This window comes from Microtus oregoni, unplaced genomic scaffold (genome assembly GCF_018167655.1).
Source record: "Microtus oregoni isolate MIOR12 unplaced genomic scaffold, Mior012 000002F_ref0000024, whole genome shotgun sequence".
Classification (NCBI taxonomy): domain Eukaryota; kingdom Metazoa; phylum Chordata; class Mammalia; order Rodentia; family Cricetidae; genus Microtus; species Microtus oregoni.
Window position 1 is genome coordinate 33,796,258 of NW_024543061.1, and position 23,410 is coordinate 33,819,667.

General features: G+C 46.4%; 1 protein-coding gene across 5 annotated transcripts in view; it reads right to left on the reverse strand.

The window, feature by feature from the left end:
* Positions 1-23,410, reverse strand: part of Adamts9 (ADAM metallopeptidase with thrombospondin type 1 motif 9) — a 164,812-nt gene that overhangs the window by 14,449 nt on the left and 126,953 nt on the right. For all 5 annotated transcript variants that reach the window (XR_005972980.1, XM_041637471.1, XM_041637456.1 and 2 more), the window contains 8 exons: positions 21,338-21,508; positions 11,943-12,137; positions 10,860-10,992; positions 10,242-10,336; positions 10,040-10,134; positions 9,814-9,947; positions 7,589-7,680; positions 706-810 (listed from right to left, as the gene is read on the reverse strand). Coding sequence is in view for 4 of the 5 variants with exons in the window: in XM_041637471.1 (XP_041493405.1) it covers positions 706-810; positions 7,589-7,680; positions 9,814-9,947; positions 10,040-10,134; positions 10,242-10,336; positions 10,860-10,992; positions 11,943-12,137; positions 21,338-21,508 (1,020 nt within the window). In the remaining variant the exon portion in view is untranslated. The remainder of the gene's footprint in view (positions 1-705; positions 811-7,588; positions 7,681-9,813; positions 9,948-10,039; positions 10,135-10,241; positions 10,337-10,859; positions 10,993-11,942; positions 12,138-21,337; positions 21,509-23,410) is intronic.

The following is a 23,410-nucleotide window of genomic DNA, read 5'->3' on the forward strand; positions in this document are numbered from 1 at the left end:
TCTCTTAGAATCACCATGGAGACAGAGACCCAGAGGTTCAGATTCCTTAACCCAGTCAGAGGGACCGGACGGTACCTTTAAACTTCCCCATGGCTCCACTGCACACAGGATGGGGGATTTCCTGGTTGTGCTGTGCTTGTCAATCACTTGGGGCTCGTTCAGCTACAGAACTGGGCCCAGCAGACCAGAGTCCCAGGGCCTGCATTCCAACATGCTCTGAGATGCTGACAGGCCACGTGCACTGGGTGAAGGGTGGCCCCAAAGTGGATTATTATAGAAGCCAGGTGTATCCCTAACTTCCCAGACACGATCACCCCATAACCTCTTCCTGTTGGGCTCACAATTGCTTTTGTGTGGAAGAAAGCAAAACATCATTTTCCTAGGTTCACAGAGGTGAGGGATCATGCCTTGGACTAGTAAAGACGTTTGAGCAGTGTGTATTCTAGAGCCTCCTGCCTCTTGTTTGATTATTAGGTAGTCCTCCCAGGTGCCTGGCTAGCTTTGCATTTACTAGGTGGGAAAAGTTCCAACCAGGCGCAATGAGACTCCCCTGGGTCTCTATTTACATTCTAAATTTTCTCTCTGGGGGGAGAAAAGGTTTGAAGAGTGGGAAAAGACACTGGTTCCTACAGCACACAGCCACCATATCATAAAATGAAAGCAAGGGCCATCCCCCATGCCCCAAGCAATATGTAGCCGCCTTACCGGAGACTTCTTGATGTCCGAAACGGCATAATTCCCTTGGGACGTCCATCTGGCAGACTCGGTTAAAGACAGGCCAGTCCCATAAAGGTTGATGCTGAAGCGTCCCTGGAACACATGGCCAGCACAGAAGACTTTCAGCCCAGGAGATGTACCAAAGGAAACAGAGCTTTAAAGATGACACATTTAAAGGCACTTCGGTAAGGAGAAGGGTGTTAACTAATTTTGATGGCCACTCATTGTTGGAGGTATCTTGTTCCGTTATCTGAGCCACACACTTTACATTCATGATTTCTAGGTAGAGATTCTGTTTGCAGATCGTGAAACCCAGGACTGCAGGTGATTAACTCCTTCCAGTACACAGTAAGTGCCCAGGTCATCATCTCTTACTGACTTCTAAATCCTCTCTCACAGCGTCCTCCAGTCGGCCTCCGTAGCACAGTAACCCTCCCTGATGTTGCTCACAATTATCAGATTCCTTCACGACCAAAATGCCACAGTGTAATTTTTCTAACAAGATCTAGCTGCCAAAGTTTCCTGGGCTTCCAGTTCCCTGGGGCGAAGAGCAAGCACACTGTGTACCAAACACCGCTGGATGTGAGTTCAAAGCAGAGGCGCGTTCCCCATCGCAGCCAGAAGAGGGCGCGCTTGGCCTGCTGAAGAAGCTTCCATCCCCACCCTCGCTAGCCCTCCCCGCCCCCCCAGCCTTGCTCCGGGGACAGATTTCCCAACCCCCTCCCCCCCCCCCCCAGGCTGTGTGGTCTGGGCGTTTTGATATTTATCTCTAAGGAGCCTGTGCAGTGTCTCGGTCTTTTCTTTCCTTTAAAACCATCTCCACCACTGGCGATTTCCGAGCTGAGAATGTTTTATTTGAACGTGTACACGCTCTCAGAATTACTTTCTCCCCCAAACTGAGAACCCACAGCTTTGTCAAAAGTTAAATCAAAGAGAGGATGGGAGGGGCCACTAACACCCAAACCCTGGTATAAAAGAGTTAATTCCTTCAGCAGTTTTTAGATCCCAGGGAGATAGCCTCTCAAGACCTCTGCTGGTTCAGGTAAGTGAGGAATACATTAATCAGCCACACATAAACTGGGCATGGTGGCCCCTGCCTGCGATCCCAATGCTCAGGAGACCGAGACAGGGGGATGGCAGTCAGATCTAGGCCATCTGCATTACCTCGGGAAATCTGCCTGAAAGCAAAAATGAAACTCGAGGCTAAGTAAATAAACAAACAAATAAATAATAAAATCCTATGTGGTTGATATTTAGCAGAAATACTGGTATCTATAATCAAAATTTGATTTTGATTTCTACATTTTCTAATTGTTTCATCATAGATTCTTGTTTTCAATGAATAATGATAGTTATTTAGGGGAGGGGTTCAGTATTACTTGTCTGTTTATACCAGTGACCGGCAGGGATCTGACTGACACTTGATCGATTTCCCAGCAGACAGCACATCCTAAGTGTGTGACTGAAAACTCCTGGACGAGGTGTGGCTCTGGATTTTTCTTCCCACTAGCTCCTTAAATAGGTACAACCAAGATGTGCAAACCCTGCTGGAGCTGAGGTGTAGGCACATGACATGGGAAAGAGGGTTTCTGTCCGTGGGGTGACTGGCCAGTGGTCACAGTGGGGGTGAAACGTCTTCAGAGGAAATGTGGCAACATCTATAGACAGTCTGAGACATCCCAGATCACCGGTGGCAGGGGAGGAGGATGTGGGGCAGGTGGACATCAAAGACTCCACAGGATTGCCTGTAACAGGACAGCCCTGGCCTCCCACAGAGCAGTACCCAGGCCTGGTCCACAAGATCCAACAAGCTGGGAGTGAGAAAACTTGGGGGTAAAGATGGAATCGTTCCACAGCACCCCCTCCTGCATCTGCCCCCGTAGACTGTAAGCAAGGGGCTAACTGCCCCAGCCCACCCATCAAAGGGGCTCGTCAGACCAAAGCCTGGAAAAGGAGGTTATGGGATGAACCCGTGCTCCCCACATTGCACCTAGCTCCTTCCCTGGCAGAGAGTAGAAGATGCTAATAGATATTTTTAATGACTACACTCTGTAGGTGTTAGAAGTCCTTCACTGCGTGGCCTCAGCCTAGGTGTTTGTGAATATGCCTGGGCTGGCCTTTCACACCAGCTTCCACACACAGCTTTCGGTTTCTGGTCTTTTTGTTTTGTTTTCATTCCTAATCTTAAAAAAATTAAACAGCAGCAACAACAGAAAAAACAGAACACTTTGGAGAGAAAGTCTCCTTGTGTGGCCCAGGCTGCCTGGAACCCAGTGCTATCCTGCTTTGGCCTCCAGAGTGTCGAGAGTGCTGGTGTGTAGATTGCCATGCCCAGATCCCCCTGGTCACTACCTCATGGCCGCTGCTATTCAGAGGGGCAGAACCCACCAGACATCGTGTCTCATATCACACAGTTACCCGGGCTGCTGTCTTCCCCCTCCCACCTACCCTCCCCCGCCCCCATTCCCTCTGTCTTGCTGCATGCCTAAAAAAATCAATACCTGGCCTGCTTGGGCACTGCCCTTCTCAGAGGTAGATGCAGCCAGCCTAGCTCCTGTTCTCACAGTGCCCCTAACATTCTGGGCCTTCTGTGACTGAGCATGCTCCCTGTCATCTTTTTAGGTCCATACTCTCAGCAGGGGGACACATTTGAAGGCAACAGCAGGTTGTCTTCCTCATTCTCTGGAATTTTCAGGTTGAATGGCTTGCATTTTTCCATAAACGTTCTAGCTGACTGGCACTCTAAAAACTAAGTACCCTGGAGAAGAAGAGCTCTCATGGTCTCTCCGTCTCTGTTGTAGGATGTATTTGCACCTACGGTCCTGTCTCTGGCATCTTACGCTAAAAAGCGTAAGACTTGTAACTACTGACTCTTGATTTAGGAGGGTGAGAAACAAAGAGTTGTACAGAGGCTAGCTGATCTCTAGAGGTCTGCAGAAGAAGTACTCAGACCAAGAGGGACCCTATCCTTGTCCTGCAGGAGTAGATGTGGCTGGACTCGGCCTGGAAACAGGGTGAGAAAGAAACATTGGCCACAGCAGAGAGGAATTCAGATGACTTGAAATCAAATCCAGCCTGTCCGGAGACATCTGTGTGTGTGCTGTGGCAACGTTAGAATTTCATCCCAAGGGGATGGAAGGCTGAGACTCCATGCTAATGTCTCAAGAATGTTCAGCACAATGCCTGAAATATAGAAAAAATCTTCATAAAGGTGAATGATTGATTTCAGTGTCAGAGGAAACAATACTGAGTTTATCTTGATCAGGATAAAAAAAAATCATATCCTAGCCATCTATTGAGGTGATGGTTAGGGAATTTACTTGTACTGAAAAACAGGTTTTAAAGCAAAGACAAAAGGTGAAGAGGAAGGAAGAGAGGCTCAAACGGAGTATCCTTCAGCATCCTTCAGCATCCTTCAGTATCCTGCTTTTGATTTCAGTGCAAACATGAGGTTGCAGACTGCACCTAATCAGGCTGCCTATAAACCTTTCCATGGAATATCAAATTGAAAAAAAAAAAAAACCAACCAGAAAAATTCAGGTTTTCACTAAGGTACAGCCAGTGCTCAAAGAACTTTTAAGGAGCCCTGAAGTGACCCAGTAGAACTGGCTGATGCAAAACAGCAATCCTCTCCCTGGCAGAGAGTTTTCTTACTTAACAATAGCTTCCTGATTCTTATTAGAGTTCAGTCAATGAGCTCACGGCTCTGAGTTATTAAAATAAATAAAAAAACAAATTACCCTTCATTTACTGGGGAGTTAACTTCTCAAAAGATATGCACTTAGAAAGGAGAAAATCCTGAGGCAGTTAAAAAGGGCAGGGCAGGGTCAGCCTCTTAGCCACAGAGATGCAAGCCACGCTGACGGGATGCCTGGAGTCATCCACTCTCTAAAGAAACTGCACTGCAAACGTTTAGAACTCCTTGGTGATGGAGGAAAGTCCCCTTTAACCACTGGGTCCTTTGCTGCTTTTCTCTCTGCTACAGGTGCCCCTGTGGTGCCTCTAAAATGCCTCCTGATGCTGTCCTAGAGCTTGGGACTCTTAAAACACTTTGAGGACACTGTTTCCTTAGAAGAAAGTTCAGGTGAGTTGGGATGAATCTGTGGTTGGGGACAAATGCATCCATTCTTCAGAGGTAAGATCTGGGACTCGGAATGCATCTTTCAATCCCAGTGCCCAGACTTCTGAGTGCTCACAAGTGGGCAGTTCCCAGTGCAGTCTAAGGGCAGCTTTGCAAAGACCTCACAGGAACCAAAGGAAACAGCGAGCTTTGTGCTCCTGTCTGGAAGAGGAGTCTTCATGTTTGTCCTACACCCCAAGTGCTGAAGCTTCTTGCAAAAGCTACTGGCCATTTTGAAAATTAGTCCAGGCTGATTAACACTTGAAAATGAAGCATTTCCCCCAAAGGCTATGACTGTAGAATGGGCAGGAAGAGGTGAAGACGCTTAGCTTGCATTTCTGGTACGAACTCTACAAATTCCATCCATCTGGAGTGGAGCTAACAGACGGAATCAGGGCCTCCAGAGCCCCAAGACTCAGGTGAAGGGGACTTTTAGAATATATCATGGTTGATTGTGAGTTTTCAATAACAAAGGTGTGGCCTGGCTCAGAGCAAATGTAGACGCAGTGGCAGCTCAGTGGCTGCTCTAGAGGCCTGGCATTGCCGGGGCCAGAGGATGCCCGTGTATGCCTCACGAATCCCAAGACCTCCGATCCAATATTTATCTATTTAAAATCATAAAACACCCCACGATACTTTAAAAAGAAATCCCCTTCCAGACCATTTCTCTACCAATGCACATTTTAAAAAGCGCAGGGGAGAGGGAAGGGTTGGAAGGATGTAAACACAGTACTCATGAAATACTCAAAATATTAATTTAAGAGAAAACGGGCTGGTGGTGTCGTTCAGCTGTGCAGCAGGCGTTTAGCATGCAAGAGGCCTTGGGTTTAATTCCAAGTACTACAACACACCCTACTACACACACCACAAACATACAACACACACATACACACACACCACACATCATACACCCCCACACCACAAATGTACCCCACATATACACACACATACCACACATATACACTCCACACACACCACAAATATACCCCACATACATATACACACAACACACACACACCACAAACACACCCCACATACATACAGACACACACACCACAAACATACCCCCCCATACACACACACACCACAAACATACCCCCCACATACACACACACACCACAAACATACCCCCCACACATATACACACACACCATACACCCCCACACCACAAATATACTCCACATATATATACACACCACACACACACACCACAAACACACCCCATATACACACACCAGACATACACACCACAAACATACCCTACATACATACACACACACCACACACATACACATTCTCCCACACCACAAATATACCCCACATACATACACACACACACCACACACACCACAAACATACCCACATACACACATACCACACACACAACACACATGCCACAAACACACCCCACATACATACACATATACCATACATACATACATACACACCGCACAACAAACATAACCTACATACATACACACCACACACACACCACACACAACATACTCCACATACATCTATACACACCACACATATATACCATACATATATACACACACAGCACACACATACATCACACACATCTCACATACATACATATACATCACCATTCCACAACACATATGTACACACCACGCACGCCCACACATCACACACGTATACCTATACACACCACGCACATATAATACACAACCACATACATACATATCACACACACCACACACATAACACACAATACCACGCATACAACATACATACAACACACACAATACTACCCCACAAACATATCCCACATACACACACCACACCACACATACACATACATACACACACCACACACATACGTACCACATACATGGCACGCACCTAAACCACACACATACACAATACACACATAATGCACATATACACCCTGATAAACAACCCAAAACACACAGATGGGGTCATGGTACACGCTATAATTTTGACATCGGTCTCTCTTCAGTAACTCCATGTGTGTTTTTCTAGAGTTGTAATACTCAGAATTTATAAAGACAAATGGGCATGCTAAGACTCATTTATGGTCTTTTCCTCCTCCTCTTGTCTTGGTTTGCCTGGCTAGGTGCTGGGATTGGATCTGTGCTCTTGTGTATGAATGCTGGTTGCCAAGCTGACTTGTGACCCATTTTGTGGCCCACGTAGACTTTCAACTTCTACACCTCCTGCCTTATCCTCTCAAAGATCTGAGACCTCAGGCCTGCACCACCAGGCTTGGCTCTATATTGATTTTTTTTTTTTTTGAGTCAATTCTGTGTGTTTTTTCCCATTTAGTGACAGACAGGTCAGTGCTTAAATCAGTCACGGGGAGAATATTTATACCATAGAAACTGGAAACTGCTACAAAGCATGAATTTTATGGAAAGTCTATCGGTGAGCATTAACCAGCATTCTACTGACTGCAGTATTCATTTATTGAGCCATAATTTATCGGGCCAAGTCTTTGCCACCCTACGTCTGATTTGCTCATAAGTCTTGACCATGATACCCGATGCATCTTGCTGGATGCAGAAGTCATGCCTGTAGCTGACATTTCTTAAAAATCAAAGTCCTGGGTTAGACTCCAAACACATTTGTGAGGCCCTTGACGCAATGCGGCCTGACCACCCCATGATCAGCTACACAGGTTCTGGCTATAGGAACGCATGGACAGAATGGCCTCTGATGCAGGACGAGCAGACAGTTCCCGGCAAGGGGGAAGGCTTGCGGACATACCTGTGGGCATTTGGCAGCGCTGTAGCAGTCCCCAGCAGTGGCAAAAGGGACAGGATGCCCTTCGCTTGTCCTTGCAAACTCTAAGTCAGTGGCTGTGGGGGTTGGGGGAAGGGTTAAAGAAAGTGAAAGAAAGGCAGGGGAGAGAAATAATGAGGGGACAGGACAGCAATAAGGATATGGGAGACAGAGAAAGAAGGAAGAGGAGGAGGAGGAGGAAGGGGAGGGAGGGATGGGAGAGAAGAAAAAACTCAAATCATTAGTGAGCCAATGGATCCAGATGTGCACTGGTGTTTTCCCCATCACACTTGTGGTTCTGAGAGTTCCTTTCCCTGGGATTCATCAGCACTGACTGTCTGTCTCCACAGAGCATAGGAGCCAAAAAGAGGTTTAACGTGACCTTAGAATTGATTCCTACATAAGTAGGAATCACTTATGTGCAGTAATTGAGCCCGGGCGAACCTCCTGTTACCCTGCATCCCGGGCTTAAGGACAGGGCAAGAAGCCAGGAAGGTATTCTCAGCCCCTTAGGGGCCGTCCCCCAAGTTTCCTCTGTCCTCCAGTGGCCTAGGCCCTATTCCTGCCAGAACGGAGGACAATTAGAACACACAGCTTGTGATGACTCGGGGCAATTTCTCGAGTCCAGGGATAGCATCTAGTTTAAAAGTGGGGGAAAGCCACCAGAAACTTTTGGGCCACAGTTGTTTCTTAACCCTGCTGCCGCTCCTCCAAGCTCTGCAATTGCACGGGAGGCTACACGACAAGCCACAGAGGGGCCACAGAGGGTGGCAGTGGGTCGTGTTGGTTTATGGTTGAATCTCTCTGCCCTTCCAGGAACTGCTGCGGGCCCAGCACTTTCAACAGCAAACTCTGCTGTTGTGGGAAGGAAATCTGAGACTCCCATTTTGAAGGAAAGTCGTTTTTGGTCACTTCAATAGCTCCTCACTGGGGTCTTTTCTTCTTAAAGTTTTCATTAGCATATATTAATTACATGTAATAGTGGGTTAGGGCACCTCCACATACATGTATGCACACACCTTTATCTATCTATCTATCTATCTATCTATCTATCTATCTATCTATCTATATATCTATCTTCTACCTATCTTCTGACCATATTCACCCAATGCCTCCTCTTGTCCCCTTCCCAGGCCCACTCAACTCCTTCCTCTTCCCAAGTACTTTACCTACTTTTGTATCTTTGGTGTTTCTTTTGTGTGTATGACCCGATACGTTTCATCACTTACAGGAATATGGGTGAGGGGTTATTTCCATGGCTACACCACTAAAGAAATCATGTCTCCCTTCCCTAACAACTTAACTACCTTTAGTTCCTGGGCGGAGTAGGATTTAAAGGCAATGGTTTCTCGGGGATTAAGGCTGTGAACTCCACCCTGCCTTGATGATCTCAAGTTGGGGCATTTTTTTTTTCTCAACTAAGAAACCACATAGCCCCTGCATCTATCCCTAACTGTACAGCTGATGGCAAATAAAAGCTCTCAGGACAAATCACGTTCAGTCGAGCTCAAGAGGAAGCCAGGGTATGCAATGTTATGTGTGCAATGTTAATAAGAAAAAATTTAATTCTTCATTATTTCTGTTATTCCTCTACTCAAGAGAGCATGTTTAGGTATTTTAGCTGTCTTTAGCAGCTCTAATGATTAATGTGCCCGGTAGAACCAGAGTCCTGGCCAGCGTATGAAATCAGGCTATGGGCAGACTTGTTAGGAAAGGTAATTCTGGAGCCATTTTTCTTCCATAAATCAACAATCAGATAAAATGAGTTTTCTGCCTATGTATGTATGTGTTCTGTGCTGGGGAGAGCCATCTGGCGGGGGATGTGTCTTACAAATGACTTTGCTACTGTTTCCTAGCTGCTGTTTCTTCTCTAGAAGCTCCTTTCTGCTCTATTGTTTTCCCTGTGTAGACATCCAGTGTCTAACCCCATCACATCCTTAAGGTCCTGTCCCAAGGCCACGCCCACTGTGATGTTGCACTGAGGCCCATGGCAAATATTTATCTCTTTTCTTCCCTCATTTAATAGAAACCAGAGACCTGGCCTATGCCAGTCACACTTCAGACACTGAAACTCAGCACAGAACACAAAGGGCAAAGCCTTGACCTGTGGAGCGTAGGGCAGGGTTGTCACTACCAGACTGTGACTTCCCTTCTCCCACTCCCCACTCCCGGGACCTGAGCACTTCTGCCGGGTGCTTTCCTGAACTCACTTATGATCTGCATGCTGGTCAGGTCGATTCGGATTTTCTGGAAAGTGGAGAAGCCAGCAGCTGTGTAATCCTTGCGGCAATGGCAGTCATCTCGTCGGCTCCCATTATAGGGACATTCTGTTGGGTTGTGCAACCTACGCAACAGAGATAGCATTGCAGTAGGAATGGGCAAGTTTTCTCTAGGGCCCCTGGGGCAGCTAAGCTCTTCTGGGACCGAGTCTCCTACCTGTGCCCGTAAACTTCGGAGAAATTCTCTGAGTCACCGTGGGCCAGGGTCACATACTCCTTGGGATAGTCGGAGTGCATGCCTGCACAGAATACCTACAACACACATGAGGAAGACTCCAGCAGAGGCACTCAGGAAGGGTGACGAGAGCAGAGATTGCCGTGTAAACAGTCTGCAAACAATGACTGCTTTCGGCACTCACCTTTAGGGGTTTCCCTCTGACGATCAGGAAATATTCGCCATCTACACTGGCACTGTTGAGTCTTTTCACCTCCTTGCAGTTCTGGGGTAACTCGCCTAGGAAACACAAATCCGAAAAATGGTGCAATTATCTCCTATGTTCACAGTCTACCAACAGAACACGCCACACTGTCTGCACGAACCAGCCAAGAGTTAGATTAAAAAGAGAGAGGGAGGCTGGTGGGGAGAAGAGAGACTAGGAGAGGGAGACAGTTCAGTCAGTAGAGAGCTTGCCAGGCAAACATGAAGACTTGAGGCTGATGTCCTGGCACTCACACACAGCTGGCTGTGACTAGGCACTGTGGCGTCTCAGAGCCGGGGAGGCGGAGAGAGAGGGACGACAAAGGTCCACAGGAGCTCTAGGCTGAGACCACTTTGTCTCAACAGAAAGGTAGAGGCGACTAAGGAAAAGCACTTAAGATCGATCTCTGGCCTCCAAAAATGTGAGCATAAATGTGCAGTCCCCATGAACGCACCGTACAAGCACAGAAAATTACTACATTTCTAAAGAAGACAGACAAACAGACGAGATGCTTCGCTCTCCGTGCTGGACAAAGAGGACTTCAGTCGAGCGACTTACAGTTATAAATGTTGTGACAGGCTTTTCGCTCTTCTGGCTTTAGGTCGGAGGGACACAGGTTGCTGGGTTGGTCCTCGTTGGTTAAACACTGCACAGATCTATGCATGACTCCCACGCCACAGGACACCGAGCACTGGAAGGCAAAGCAGAGTCAGTGGGTGGCTCTTGAACCGGGGAGGTGTAAGCATCATGACACAAAGCTTGGAGCCTTGGGGTTGTGTGACAAACAGCTGGCATTTATTGATTTCTTACCATGACTAGCTTAGTTGCTGTTATGCTTCATATATACTTACTTGATTATATACATACTATATATGAATACATATATATATGAATATATATACTATATATGAATAAAACACATTTCTATATAAAACATTTATATGTGTGTGTCACTGTATGTAGTGATCCACACACTCTCCCCATTTAAACTGCATAAATAACCTTGTGGGATAGCATGGACATTACTTGTTTTTACAGATGGAAGATCTGGATTCAGATGTCAAGGAATTTGCTCAAGGTCATAGTGGAGTTGGGATGCAAGTCCTAATGACTTCCACCACGTCACACACCTTTCGCCTGAAAGCTTGGGAGCCCAAAGCCAGAAGACTGTGATAATGATTTTTCTAAACAGACTCTATTTAGAATATTCTGTTTTTGTGTCCCAAGTAAACAAAGCTCTCCCAGCATGGGCAGACTGGAGTGTTGAATCCTCCACAATGGAAGCAGTCACAACACGCCCTGTGCCACTCTTAGGAGAGGCCAGATTCTAAAGGCTGGCTGGAAAAACGTGTAGTAAAGATATAGGAAAAACAGCAAAAGGTAACATAAAATCGACCACAAAAATCTAAATGCCTTTTATACGTTGAATCAGCTTCATAGGTATCCATTTTACAAATGAAGAAACTGAGGCACAAAACTTGACAACTTGCATTTTCCTGGGACAAAGCAAGCCGACCCATCAGCTGCTTAGAGTTAGCTAAGCCGGTTCTCCACCCATCAGCCTTAGCAAGTTGCAGGTAGGCTGGAGGGGTTCAGAGAAAGCTTGTGATTTCAGAGTTCACAACCCAGCCCCCTACTTACACTGCCCCAGTTACCAACTCTCCAGGAGGCTGAGACAGGACAGTCCCTCAGGTAGCAGGGATGGACACTTGGTGGCTGTGTGCCTGGGCAGTTCACCGTGGTTTGGTAGCTGTATTCATAATTCTCCTTGCCGGTATAAATCTCACTGCAGGAGACCAGCCTTTGCCTGTAGCCCTTTCCACAGGTCACTGAGCACTGAGAAGAGAGGGGGTCAAGAGAGGATGTTCCAGACTTTTCCTGTGGCAACCCCAATAAGCCCCAACCCTCCATATCAAGTTTGCCCTCCTGTGGGAGCTGCAGAATGTTCTCTCTTATTTATCGGTTGAAACCTTCATCTCAGGCCACAGCAGGTTCTGTCAGACACTCCCCAAACTGGGGCTTCTCCAGGCAGGGACTTCAAAACCCTTCTTTCTCTGGGGCTCCCAGAGAAGGATATGGATACCCACATGCCATCAAACTCACCCTTTCTATGCTTCTAAGACCGTGCCAGAAACTCAACGGCATGTAGAGAGGAAAGGGGGCTTGCAGCCGACTTGTGAGCCACATTCTCAGAGTGCAGTGTAGACCGTTTTCAGGAGACCTTAGAACCCACCCCGCATTCAGTCTCCTACTCTCTGTGATGCTCTGCTTGTGCACATCTGCCTTTCCCGGTTTCCTTCTCTCTTCTCTCCTTCGCTATGTGTTTTGGACACCAAGTCACCTTCCTGATTTCTTTTCTTTCTAAATCATGGCATCATGATTCTTTTATTGTAGGTTTATGGCAGAAGACACAGCAATGACAAAATGAAAATGATAGACCAATAGCCCAGATGAAAACAAACACAAAAATTAATAAAATACCTGCAAGCTAAGCTCCTGAACATATCAAAAGTATCACTTATTGCGATCAAGTCGGCGCCTTCCCAGAGATGCAGAGATGGTTTAACATATGTAAATCCACAAATGCAATATATCATTTAAACGCACTCAAAGACAGAAACTATGTGACCTTCTCAGTAGATGCAGAAAAGCCATTGACATCAATCCAATGTTCTTTCATGATAAAAGCCACAAAGAGTCTGTGAGTTGAGGGAACGCACTCTAACGCAATGAAAGCTGTACAAAGCAATCCTATAGCCAAGCACACTCAACAGAGGACCTCAAAGCATTTCCTCCAAGATCAGGAACAAGAGGTTGTCCAGTCTCTACGCTCAGTAGAATGTTTGAAGTCTGAGTGATAGTGACAAGATAAAAGACAGATAAGTAGGAAAAAAGAAGTAAAAACCATCCCTATTTGCAGGTAATATGATTCTACATAAAATCTCTAAGGACTCTGCCAGAAAACTCTTGCAGCTGATAAACACACCTAGCAAAACAGCAGGAAACAAGATTAACATACAAAAAGATGTAGCTTTCCTGTATACCAATGACAAGCATAAAAAAAAAAAAATCAGGAAAACAATCTCATCTACAAGAGCCTCGAAAAATCCAACCAACTCGGAAAGAAGCCAAAACAAGGCAGCGACAGCTCTCCACAACGGAACTCCACAGTACAAAGGCGGCCAGAGAAGATGCAGAAACCTCTTATGGATTGGGTTAATATTGAAAAAACAGTCATCCTACTGAAAGCAATCTACAGATTCAGGGCAGTGCCCACCCAAATTCCAATGTCATTCCTCAAAGAAATAAAAATAAAAATTCATATGGAAGCACCAACGAGCCAAAGCAACCCTTAGTAAAAAGAATAACGCTGGAGGTGCCATCATGCCTGACTTCAAGTTATGCTGCAGAGCTACTGTAATAGAACCAACATTGTCCTGGCACGAAAACAGATCTACCTAGGACAACGAAATAGAAGAGAACAGTGCTTCTCAACTTTCTTAATGCTGTGACCCGCTAATACAGCTCCTCATGTTGTGGTGATCCCCAATCATAAAATCATTTTCATTGCTTCCTCATAACTGTAATTTTGCTACTGTTCTGAATTGCAATGTAAATATCTGATATGCAGGATATAGGATAATGTGACCTCAAGGGGTCTCGACCCACAGGTTGAGAACTACATATAAGCCACACAGCAACAGCTTTGATAATGATGCCTGAGAGCAGGAGAGCTGACCACCCACTGCTCCCTCCCTATGCCCCTACAGCAATCAGGAGAGAGGGCCCTGCACCTTGCCTGGGCAAAACAGTAGAGCTGGGCCTGGTGATGTGAGTGTGGGGGACCCAGAACTGAGAGCAGAAGGACTGGCCCCACTCCTTGCTGTAGGATGCACGGGGCGAGCTAGCCTGGGTAGTGATGATGAGGGAGAGCTGGCAGGCTCTAGCCAGGCCCAGAACCAGGGCTGAATTGGGCCACCGAATCTATGTACCGTTGGAGCATGTGAAGGGAACGGACCTACGGAGAGGGAGCTCTGTGACACAGGACAGCAACAGGAGATCCAAGAGGAGCTCCAGGAAAAGCCCATAATTGGTAATATAGCAAAAACTAGTGGCCTCGAGTCAGACCAGTGGCTACAGGCAATGGACACTTGCACGTAAAGATGAATGGACTCAATGACACGTGACAGCTTCCACAACAGATGACAGATTCCATGGCAGGCGTTTTGGGCTTGTTTGTTTTTATTTGGTTTCTTTGTTTTGTTTTTACTTTTTCTTTTAAACTTGGTTCTGAATTGTGGGGGAGTTTGCAAGAGCAGGGAGCAGATACGGGGGAGGGACACGGAGCTCAGCAGGATTGGAATTCATAATGTGAAATCCACAAAGAATCAATAAAAGTAAAAAAAAAAAAGACTCTGGATCTGAACAGAGACTTCTCAAAATAAAAATTCTTAATAGCTAATAAACATTTAAAGAAGTGTTCAATATCATTTTCCACCAGAGATATGCATATTAAAAGTTTTTGAGGTCCTACCTCTACCTGTCAAAATTCGTACTGTAATGTAAACAATTAACAGCGAACGCTGGCGAGGGCAGAGAGAATGGAAACACCTTATTTACTGTGGGAGGATGCTGCTACTGTGGAAATCAGTGTAGAAGTTTCCCATAATACTACCCCACGACCCAGATATGCTGCTCTGGAAACAGAGCCAGAGGACTCTGAATCCTATCACCCAGACGCTTGCACACTCATGGCTATGGCTACTCTAGTCACAATAGGGAGGAATGGAACCAGCATAGATGTGCATCAACAGAAGGATGGATAACGAAGACGTGGTGCATGGGCTGGAGGGACGGCTTCCTGGTTAGATTCACACACTGCTCTTGCAAACTGGCTCCTGAGTTTGAGTCTCAGCACCAACATGCGGCGACTCACAACCATCTGTAATTCCAGCTTCAGGGGATCTGACGCCCTCTTTTGGCCTCCTTGAGAACTACACTCAGGTGAACAGCCTCCCATGGACACATACATATATACATAATTAAAAATCAAGCCTTTAAGAAATTAAAGGCCACATTTAATCCAGCCATTAATAAACATGAAAATCTTAAATCTTCAGGAAAATGGATGGAGTTGGAAAACTTTATATTAAGTGACAAATTAGACAAATATTGCATGTTGTCTTTCATAAGCAGGTCCTAGCTGCTGATTTGTACATATGGATGTTTCTGTGAGCGTAAGTATGGAAGTCAGGAAACTAGAAATGGACCATGGTGGAGGTTAAGAGTGGACAGAGGAGGGCAGTAGAGTGCATGAAGACAGAAGGAAGAAGACTGGGGTTGGAATGGTTTAAGTGGAGAGGGCGATCAGAGCAGGGAGACGAGCAATAGGGTCGCTGGGTTGAGGGGACGGACAATGAAAACCAAGGATATATGGAAAAGGTGCAGGGAAACCTGACAATCTAACTAAAAAGAGAAACTAAGAATAAAATGTTTTCCAAAGTCTATCCAGAATAGGTGAAGAAAAATGACCCAATAAACTACAGATAACAAAACTGAAAAATCTCACCGATGAGGTAGCCCACCTCCCAGCGAGCCCCCAAATGATAGAGGCCATTGCTGCTGAGAGTGGTTGCCCACCATAACTAGATGGTAAGACCCTACTGACTAAAGATACCACACACTTTGGCAGTAGGACCTAGAGAAACAGCTGGAAGCGCCCTCCCTAATTTCACAGTGATGGACTGTGGTCTACAGGTTGCTGCCGGGAGACCGGTCAACAACAGCTTTACTCAGGCACTGCCAGCGTGCCACTTGGGCACTGGTGGACACGATGTGCCCATCAGCTGGCTCTTAATTAATTATATTTATGTCCATTGTGTAGTGCTGCCATCAACTCTGGTGAGAGAGGCTTCTTTCTGTGTAGGCGGCAGTTATTACAGAGACTCGTAACTGGTCAGAGAGCAGAAAACAAGAGACTGTTGGGTGCTCGGCCATAAATAAGGCATCCTAGTACCCCTTCCGAGGCTCAGGGAAGGTTGTGGAAGAGAGGGCAGACCAGAAGGAACGTAAAAGCCAGATGATGAGACCTGTGGGATGCTGGACTGCTAGGCACAGCATGACTGTGGCAGGCTTGAGAGCACAGGAGCTGTGATGGCCCGCAGTAGAGCCGTGCACAGTTGAGCCGGTCCACATCTGTCTATGGAGGGGAGGAGAAGCGCAGGGCTCCACCCCTTCTGAGGATCTGTACGAAATCAATGGTTTCTGGGAGAGAAAGAGACATTTTCCTCCCAGTGGGGTAGCCCACCATATACTTCTACAAATAACTTCTCACCTATGCTCCTGTAAGCAACTCTAATGCAACTCCAACCACACATGCATGCGCGCGCACATACACACACACACACACATACACACACATACACACACACACATACACATACAGTACAAGGGGGAATAGTAGGAAAGATAAGGGGATCAGTGGGAATAGGAGAGGACGAGAGAGGATAATGGGATGAAATTATCATAACGAGACCCATTTTAAATTTATAATTCACTTATGCTAATAGAAATAATTAAGTTACAATTCATGCCATTTGGATGGCACTTCCAGGCAGTGTTATGAATTGGGGCCACAGAGTGGAGGCAGTCTTCTCTACACCTCTCCCTACGCTGTAGGGCACGTGAGGAACTCCTGGAAATAGGATGCCATATGCATGTTGTGTTCTTTCCTGGGTGAGGGTCCAATTTTCATTAATCCCCAAAGATGATTTAAAGTCACCCTGTCTGCCTGATGTCCCGTGCCCTGTTGCTTTAAGCTACTCCATTTTCTTCCCCTTTAACTTTTCTGGGCTGCCCTTGATGGAAATCCTAGCAACAAGAGAGAAGAAAGTCAGCTAGAGGCATACTGAGCATCCCCAGCTCTCCCTCCCAGCTGGCTGGAGACCTGGAAATGGGCCATCCAGATTTCTTCCTTCTTTGGCTCTTGCTGCTCACATGTGGGAGGACCCAGCTGACTCCTGGCCAGGAGACTTCAGGCTACCCCAGTGTCTCAGCGTAGAGAGATGTTGACAAGCTCTGCCTAGCTGAGCTGTGGGTGTTCTAGAGAGTATGACCTCATGCCTTTATAGCCTCAGTCTGTACTGTATACTGGAGAAGGCGGATGCTGAGAGCCAAGCTCCTATACATCAAAAGCAAAAGCAGCTTGCCGGCGATTTGCGCATCTTAGGAGACACACATTTGCTGATGAACCTGGGCCACAAACGTGATCAGAAGCCTCCAAATCCCTGAGAAGCATCCAGAACAGCTAGATACTATGGGCCAGTTGCTGGCAGCGCTGTGAAACAATTGATGGGCTTCCTCAGACCCTCTAGGCCAGGGGTTGGAAGTGCGTGAGTAGCAGCACTGTGGTAAGTAGACTCCAAATGCTGTGGCCTTGTGTGCACAGGGAAACTCTCCTTTTCTTTCTTTTTTTTTTTGTTTTCTTTTTGATCAAATATAGCTTTATTTTAAAGTGTATTTCTGCCCTTAAAAATGATTTCTTTCATTTTTTTAAAATTTTTATTTATTTATTAAAGATTTCTGCCTCCTCCCCGCCACCGCCTCTCATTTCCCTCCCCCTACCCTGATCAAGTCCCCCTCCCATATCAGCTCGAAGAGCAATCAGGGTTCCCTGACATGTGGGAAGTCCAAGGACCACCCACCTCCATCCTGGTCTAGTATGAAAGGAGACAGAGACAGAGACCCACATTGGAGCACCGGACAGAAATCTCAAGGTCCAAATCAGGAGCAGAAGGAGAGAGAGCACGAGCAAGGAACTCAGGACCGCGAGGGGTGCACCCACACACTGAGACAATGGGGATGTTCTATCGGGAACCCACTAAGGCCAGGTGGCCTGGGTCTGAAAAAGCATGTGATAAAACCGGACTTGCTGAACATAGCGGACAATGAGGACTACTGAGAACTCAAAAACAATGGCAATGGGTTTCTGATCCTACTGCACGTACTGGCTTTGGGGGAGCCTAGGCAGTTTGGATGCTCACCTTTTCTAACTTGAATGAAACAACAAAGCAACATCAACACCCCCATGTTCACCAGGGCTGTATTTCAGGCCTCATGCCGGAGATGCATGTTGCCCTTACAGCCCCTCTTCACAAGTCTGTTCTAGGCCTTGCACACTCAAGGGGTGTGAATGCTGAGAACAACACAGAGAACTCTCCCACAGCCAAGGCCTCAGAGTAAAGGAATAGCCTCTCCCTGACTGTCTCCTCGCAAGCGCTGTGGTCTTTGTGTTCTGTGCCCAGATCTGTTTTTAACCCTTTGCTATAAAAATATGTGGGTTTGCTTTCAATCCATAACATACTTGAAAAAAATCTGTGGAAGCATGGAAACCTCTGTGCCAAAGGATGTTCTTTTAGGGCTGGGGAGGTAACTCTGTGAGTCAAATGCTTGCTATGCAATTAAAAGGACTTGAGTCTGATTCCCAGAATCCATGCAGAAGAAGCCAGAAGTGGTGGCATGCACATGGAATCCTAGCCCTAGGAGGGAGACGGGTGGATCCAAGAGGCTTGCTGGTCAGCCAGCCTACCCTACTTGATGACCCGATATAGTAAGAGACCCGGTGTCCAAAATGTAAAAATATAATACCATACAATACAATACAATGGTGGACAGTGCCAGAGGAATAACCCTTGAGGCTGTCCTCTGGCCTCCACTACGCACACTTAAACAATGTGTACATATAAACATGCACACACATTCACACAAAGACATTATCTCATCTACTGATGGTTGAGGTTGTGGTAAGGCTAAAGGTGCATTGTGGCTCTCAGAAAGAGACAAAAAGTCTGTCCACGTAAAGAAGCCCCATAGAACAGACTGACCAAAGGTGGATGCCAGTTTGGGCTGAGAGGGAGGCACAGAAACTACAGCCAGATACGGAGAAATGAGAGCCAAAAAGAGGAGTCTGCTGGGAGGCAGAAGGTTGGAAAGGCGCAGAGATGAAGAGACCTGTGGAGAGACAGAAGGGGGCACAAGGGAGAGATATCCCCATGCTGAGAGCAAGGGGAGCTGGACCTCTTGCAATGGTCAGATGTTAAATGCCATGCCCACTGAGGAACAGAAGAAGAAGGGATGAAAGGAGAGGAGGTGCATCCAGAGACCCTTCCCAGCCTTCCCTAAAGGGTTGGAAGCTTTTGCCCCAAGCTAGTCAATGAATTTTCTGAACACGCTTCTGGACTCACCTGTTCCTGGCTGGCAATTGTGTAAATGCATACCCTAATGTTCTATCTTTGTGTGTGTGTATACATGCATGCACATGTGTGTATGTATGATCATGGGTACACACGTAGCAGTCAAAGTTCAAGGCTGAATGTTTTTTCTCTCATTCTCCACTATTGTTTTGAGAGGTTTCTCACTGAAGCTTGAGCTCACTGATTGGCTAGGCTGAGTGGCCAGTGGGATCCATGGAGAGCTTCCTGTCGCTGCCCAAAGCCGTGGAACTGCAGGTATGTGTGAGCATGCCTGGCTTTTTACATAGTGCTGGAGATCTGAACTTAGGTTCTCATGCTTTCCCAGCTCTCCCTTCGCTGTTTAAAGGCTCTTCATGCTGTCGGGAGATGTGTGGGACATGGTGGAGAAAAGACCTCGGAACTCTGGACCTCAAATGTGTAAGTGTGTGTTGTGGGTGTGTCCAGTGCACTGTACATCACTATATAATGACACTGGCCTCCACCTACCACATGCCAGAAGTATGCCCTGTCCTAGCTGTGATAACCAGACATGTCTCCGAACATTGACAAAGGCCCCCTCAGAGGATGAAAATCAGTATTGTAGGGAACAGGATGGGGGGACATGGTTAGAAAAGAATTTTGGGGCCAATTTGAGTGAAGACATAGTTCAGCACAGCAAATATAAAGGCAAATACTCATGTCCTTCGGGGTGAACTTTCTGGCCTATATGAAGAGATCCCATTGGAACACGTATGTTAGCCACCATCATTATCACCTGTCCTGTGAATCAACATGCTTTGACTTTAAATCTCTGGGCTCTTTTGGGCAACGGCAATGGTTTTGAAGTTTTAGATCTTCCATTGCTTTGAAATGCTATGAGGTTTGAAGATTAGGTAATCATGCTATGGTTGGTATTGGTTTATTAACTAAAGCTGTCTATGTAGGCCTTGCCCTCAGGAGCCTATAATGAAAAAAAGAGGCTTGGGATCTATTAGATATCACAGAAGATTCTTTGTTTTGCTGGGACCAAGGTTTTTAAATGGGCAACCCAGCTTGAAGGAAACATTTTCAAATAAAAATGTCAGGCCTTGTTTCTCAATTAGGAGCCCACTTTTATCCTCTTGGGAAGAGTAGATGTATGTTTGTGCACAACCATCACCCCAAAAGAGAGCCTGGTCACTGGTCACCATTGCTATGTAATTAGCATAGCGTGTGGCACTATTAGAAGGTGTGGCTTTGTTGGAGTGGGTATGACCTTGATAGAGTAATCACTGTGGGAACAGGATTTGAGGGTTTCTATACTCAGGGTACTGCCCACTGTCTCAGTCAACTCCCTGTCCCCATCTCTACCTAGTATTTCTCTGACACTAAGATATCATTTTTATTTTAGTGTGTGTACACATGTGTAGGTGTGCATGCAAATTTATCTGTGTGAATGTGATATGCATAGGCCACAGTGTGCATGTTGGTCAGAAGGCAACCCTGAGTGTTGGTTTTCATCTTCCATCTTGTTTAGAGACAGGGTCTCTAGCTTGCCCTTCCTCTGCATACCACAGGCTAGCTTGCCCATACACTTCTAAGCATTATCTTTTCTTCACTTTCCATCTCCCAGTAGGGGCACTGAAATTATAGATGCTCAAGTCATTGATGCTCAGCTTCTATTTGGGTTCTTGGGATTTGAACGCAAGTACTCACACTTCACACAGTTTTCTTCCCAGCCTCAAGATACATCCCTATGCATAGCTTTCTGCTGGCACCTGAAGGCATCAGCCCCTAGAGCAATTCCCTCATTCCCCAGGATCATACCTCAGACCATTCTCCTGTGATCCACACATACTCGCAGGGTTGCAGACTGCAACTCTCATGGTCTGGAGGCCGCTGGTCTGGGTCACAGTGTGCACTATGCACCTCGCTTTGGTCCTCCGCTATGCACACCACCTGTCGGTACCGGGAGCCTTCACCGCAGGTCTTGGTGCACTGCAAGAGACAAATGGGCTGGGGTGAGATGAAGCCTTACACAGCTTCACACTCTTATTCTTGCAGCTATTTGATGACTTAGCTAGCCAGCTGTTAAAGTGGCAAGATCCCTAGTCATTGGCTGTTTCTATCTAGATATCTGACAGCTTTATCCCTGACACAGGGATGTGCTTTCCACACTTGTCTGTCTGAATGAGAAAATGAAAGGGTGAATGAATAAATGAATGAATACCTGCTTGGACGAGACTTTCAAGTTTTTTTTTTAATTCAACATTCATTTAAACACTAAATCCATTGCTGGGGATATAGCACAGGGAGAGAGCACTTGTCTAGTATGTGTAAGACCCTGGGGTTAATCTATATTACTGAAGAAAAGAATAGGAAGGAAAGGAGAGGGGAGGAAAAAGAGAGGAAGGAAGAGAAAGATATGAGAGATGGGAGGAGAAAGGGAGGAAGGAGAATAGAAAGAAGATAAGAGAAAGAAGAAGGTGGAGGAAGAGAAAGAAGGCGCAAACACAAGGCATGGTGGCACACACCTTTTAATCTCAGCACTCTGGAGGCAGAGACAGGCAGATCTTGGAGTTTTAAGCTAGCCTGTTCTACACAGTCAGTTCTAGGACAGCCAAGGCTACACAGAGAGATGGTGTCTGAAAAAGAAAAGGAAGGAAGTGGAGGATGAGGAGGAAAGGTAGAAGGAAAAGAGAAGAGAAGAAAAGAAACCATGTCTCACGGTTGCCAAGGTAGCATCAAAACACTTCTAGGGCCAGGAAGGTTATCACCTGTCCAGCTGTTCATCACATCCCATAGATAATTAGAATAATGTCTTCACAGATTATGCTGCTTTGGTCTATTTTTATTCCATGACCCCTAAAGGGTCCATTTTCTATCTTCAATGAAGCCACTTTCAGATGCGTGTGGTCTGGCAGGTGGACTGCTCTCTGCTCTCAATTCTAGAGAGCTACCCACCGAGTTCCGACTGAAGGTAGGTCCTGATGGACAAGGATGGCCGTGATCAGGACCTCCCTGGTTCTCAGAAAGGATGGGCAGTAAAGGGCAGCATGAAAGAGCAAAGGTCTTCATCTCCAACCCATAGGTGAAGAACCTGGGACTGTTGGAGCCTATGTCACTTGCCCTGTTAGACCTGATTCCTCCCATAATCCAGCAAAGGAAAACAGAACAAGTGGCAGGCTTCATTTCAACAGCAAACCTCGCTTGGAAGGTAGACCTCTGCCGTCTGCTTTGTCACCAAAGCCTGTCCAAAGCATCACTGTCACTTGATATTCTAAGTTTGGATTACTTCAGAAAACTTCAGGGAAGAGACTGACTGCTGCCATGAGGGCTGTGAGTCCTTTACCTCGATGGGTGTCTGCTGCCCCTGCTTCCCAAACACCAGCTTTGGCTGTGTTATTAGCATACTTCCAAAATTTCAGAACTCTGCATTTTAAGTTCTGTAGGGAGGGCTATAGACCTCTCTCTCTGTCTCTGTCGTCTCTCTCTCTCTCTCTCTCTCTCTCTCTCTCTCTCTCTCTCCATAATGGCAGTATCTAATTTACTGTTTCTATTGCTGTGATTAAGCACCATTTCCGAAAGCAACTTGGAAAGGAAAGGGTTTATGTCACTGAGATTTCCACATCCCTGTGTATCATTGAAGGCAGTGAGGGCAGGAACTCAAGCAGAGCAGGAACCTGGAGGCAGGAGCTGATGCAGAAGCCATGGAGGATGCTGCTTACTGCCTTACTCTTTACGGGCTGCTCAGCCTGCTTTCTTATAGAACCCAGAGAGTGCCACCACCCACAAAGGGCTGGACCCTCTGCCGTCATGCATTAGTGAAGAAACTGCTCCATAGGTTTGCCTATAGCCCATACTCTAGAGGACTCCAGCCTGTGTCAAGTTGACATAAAA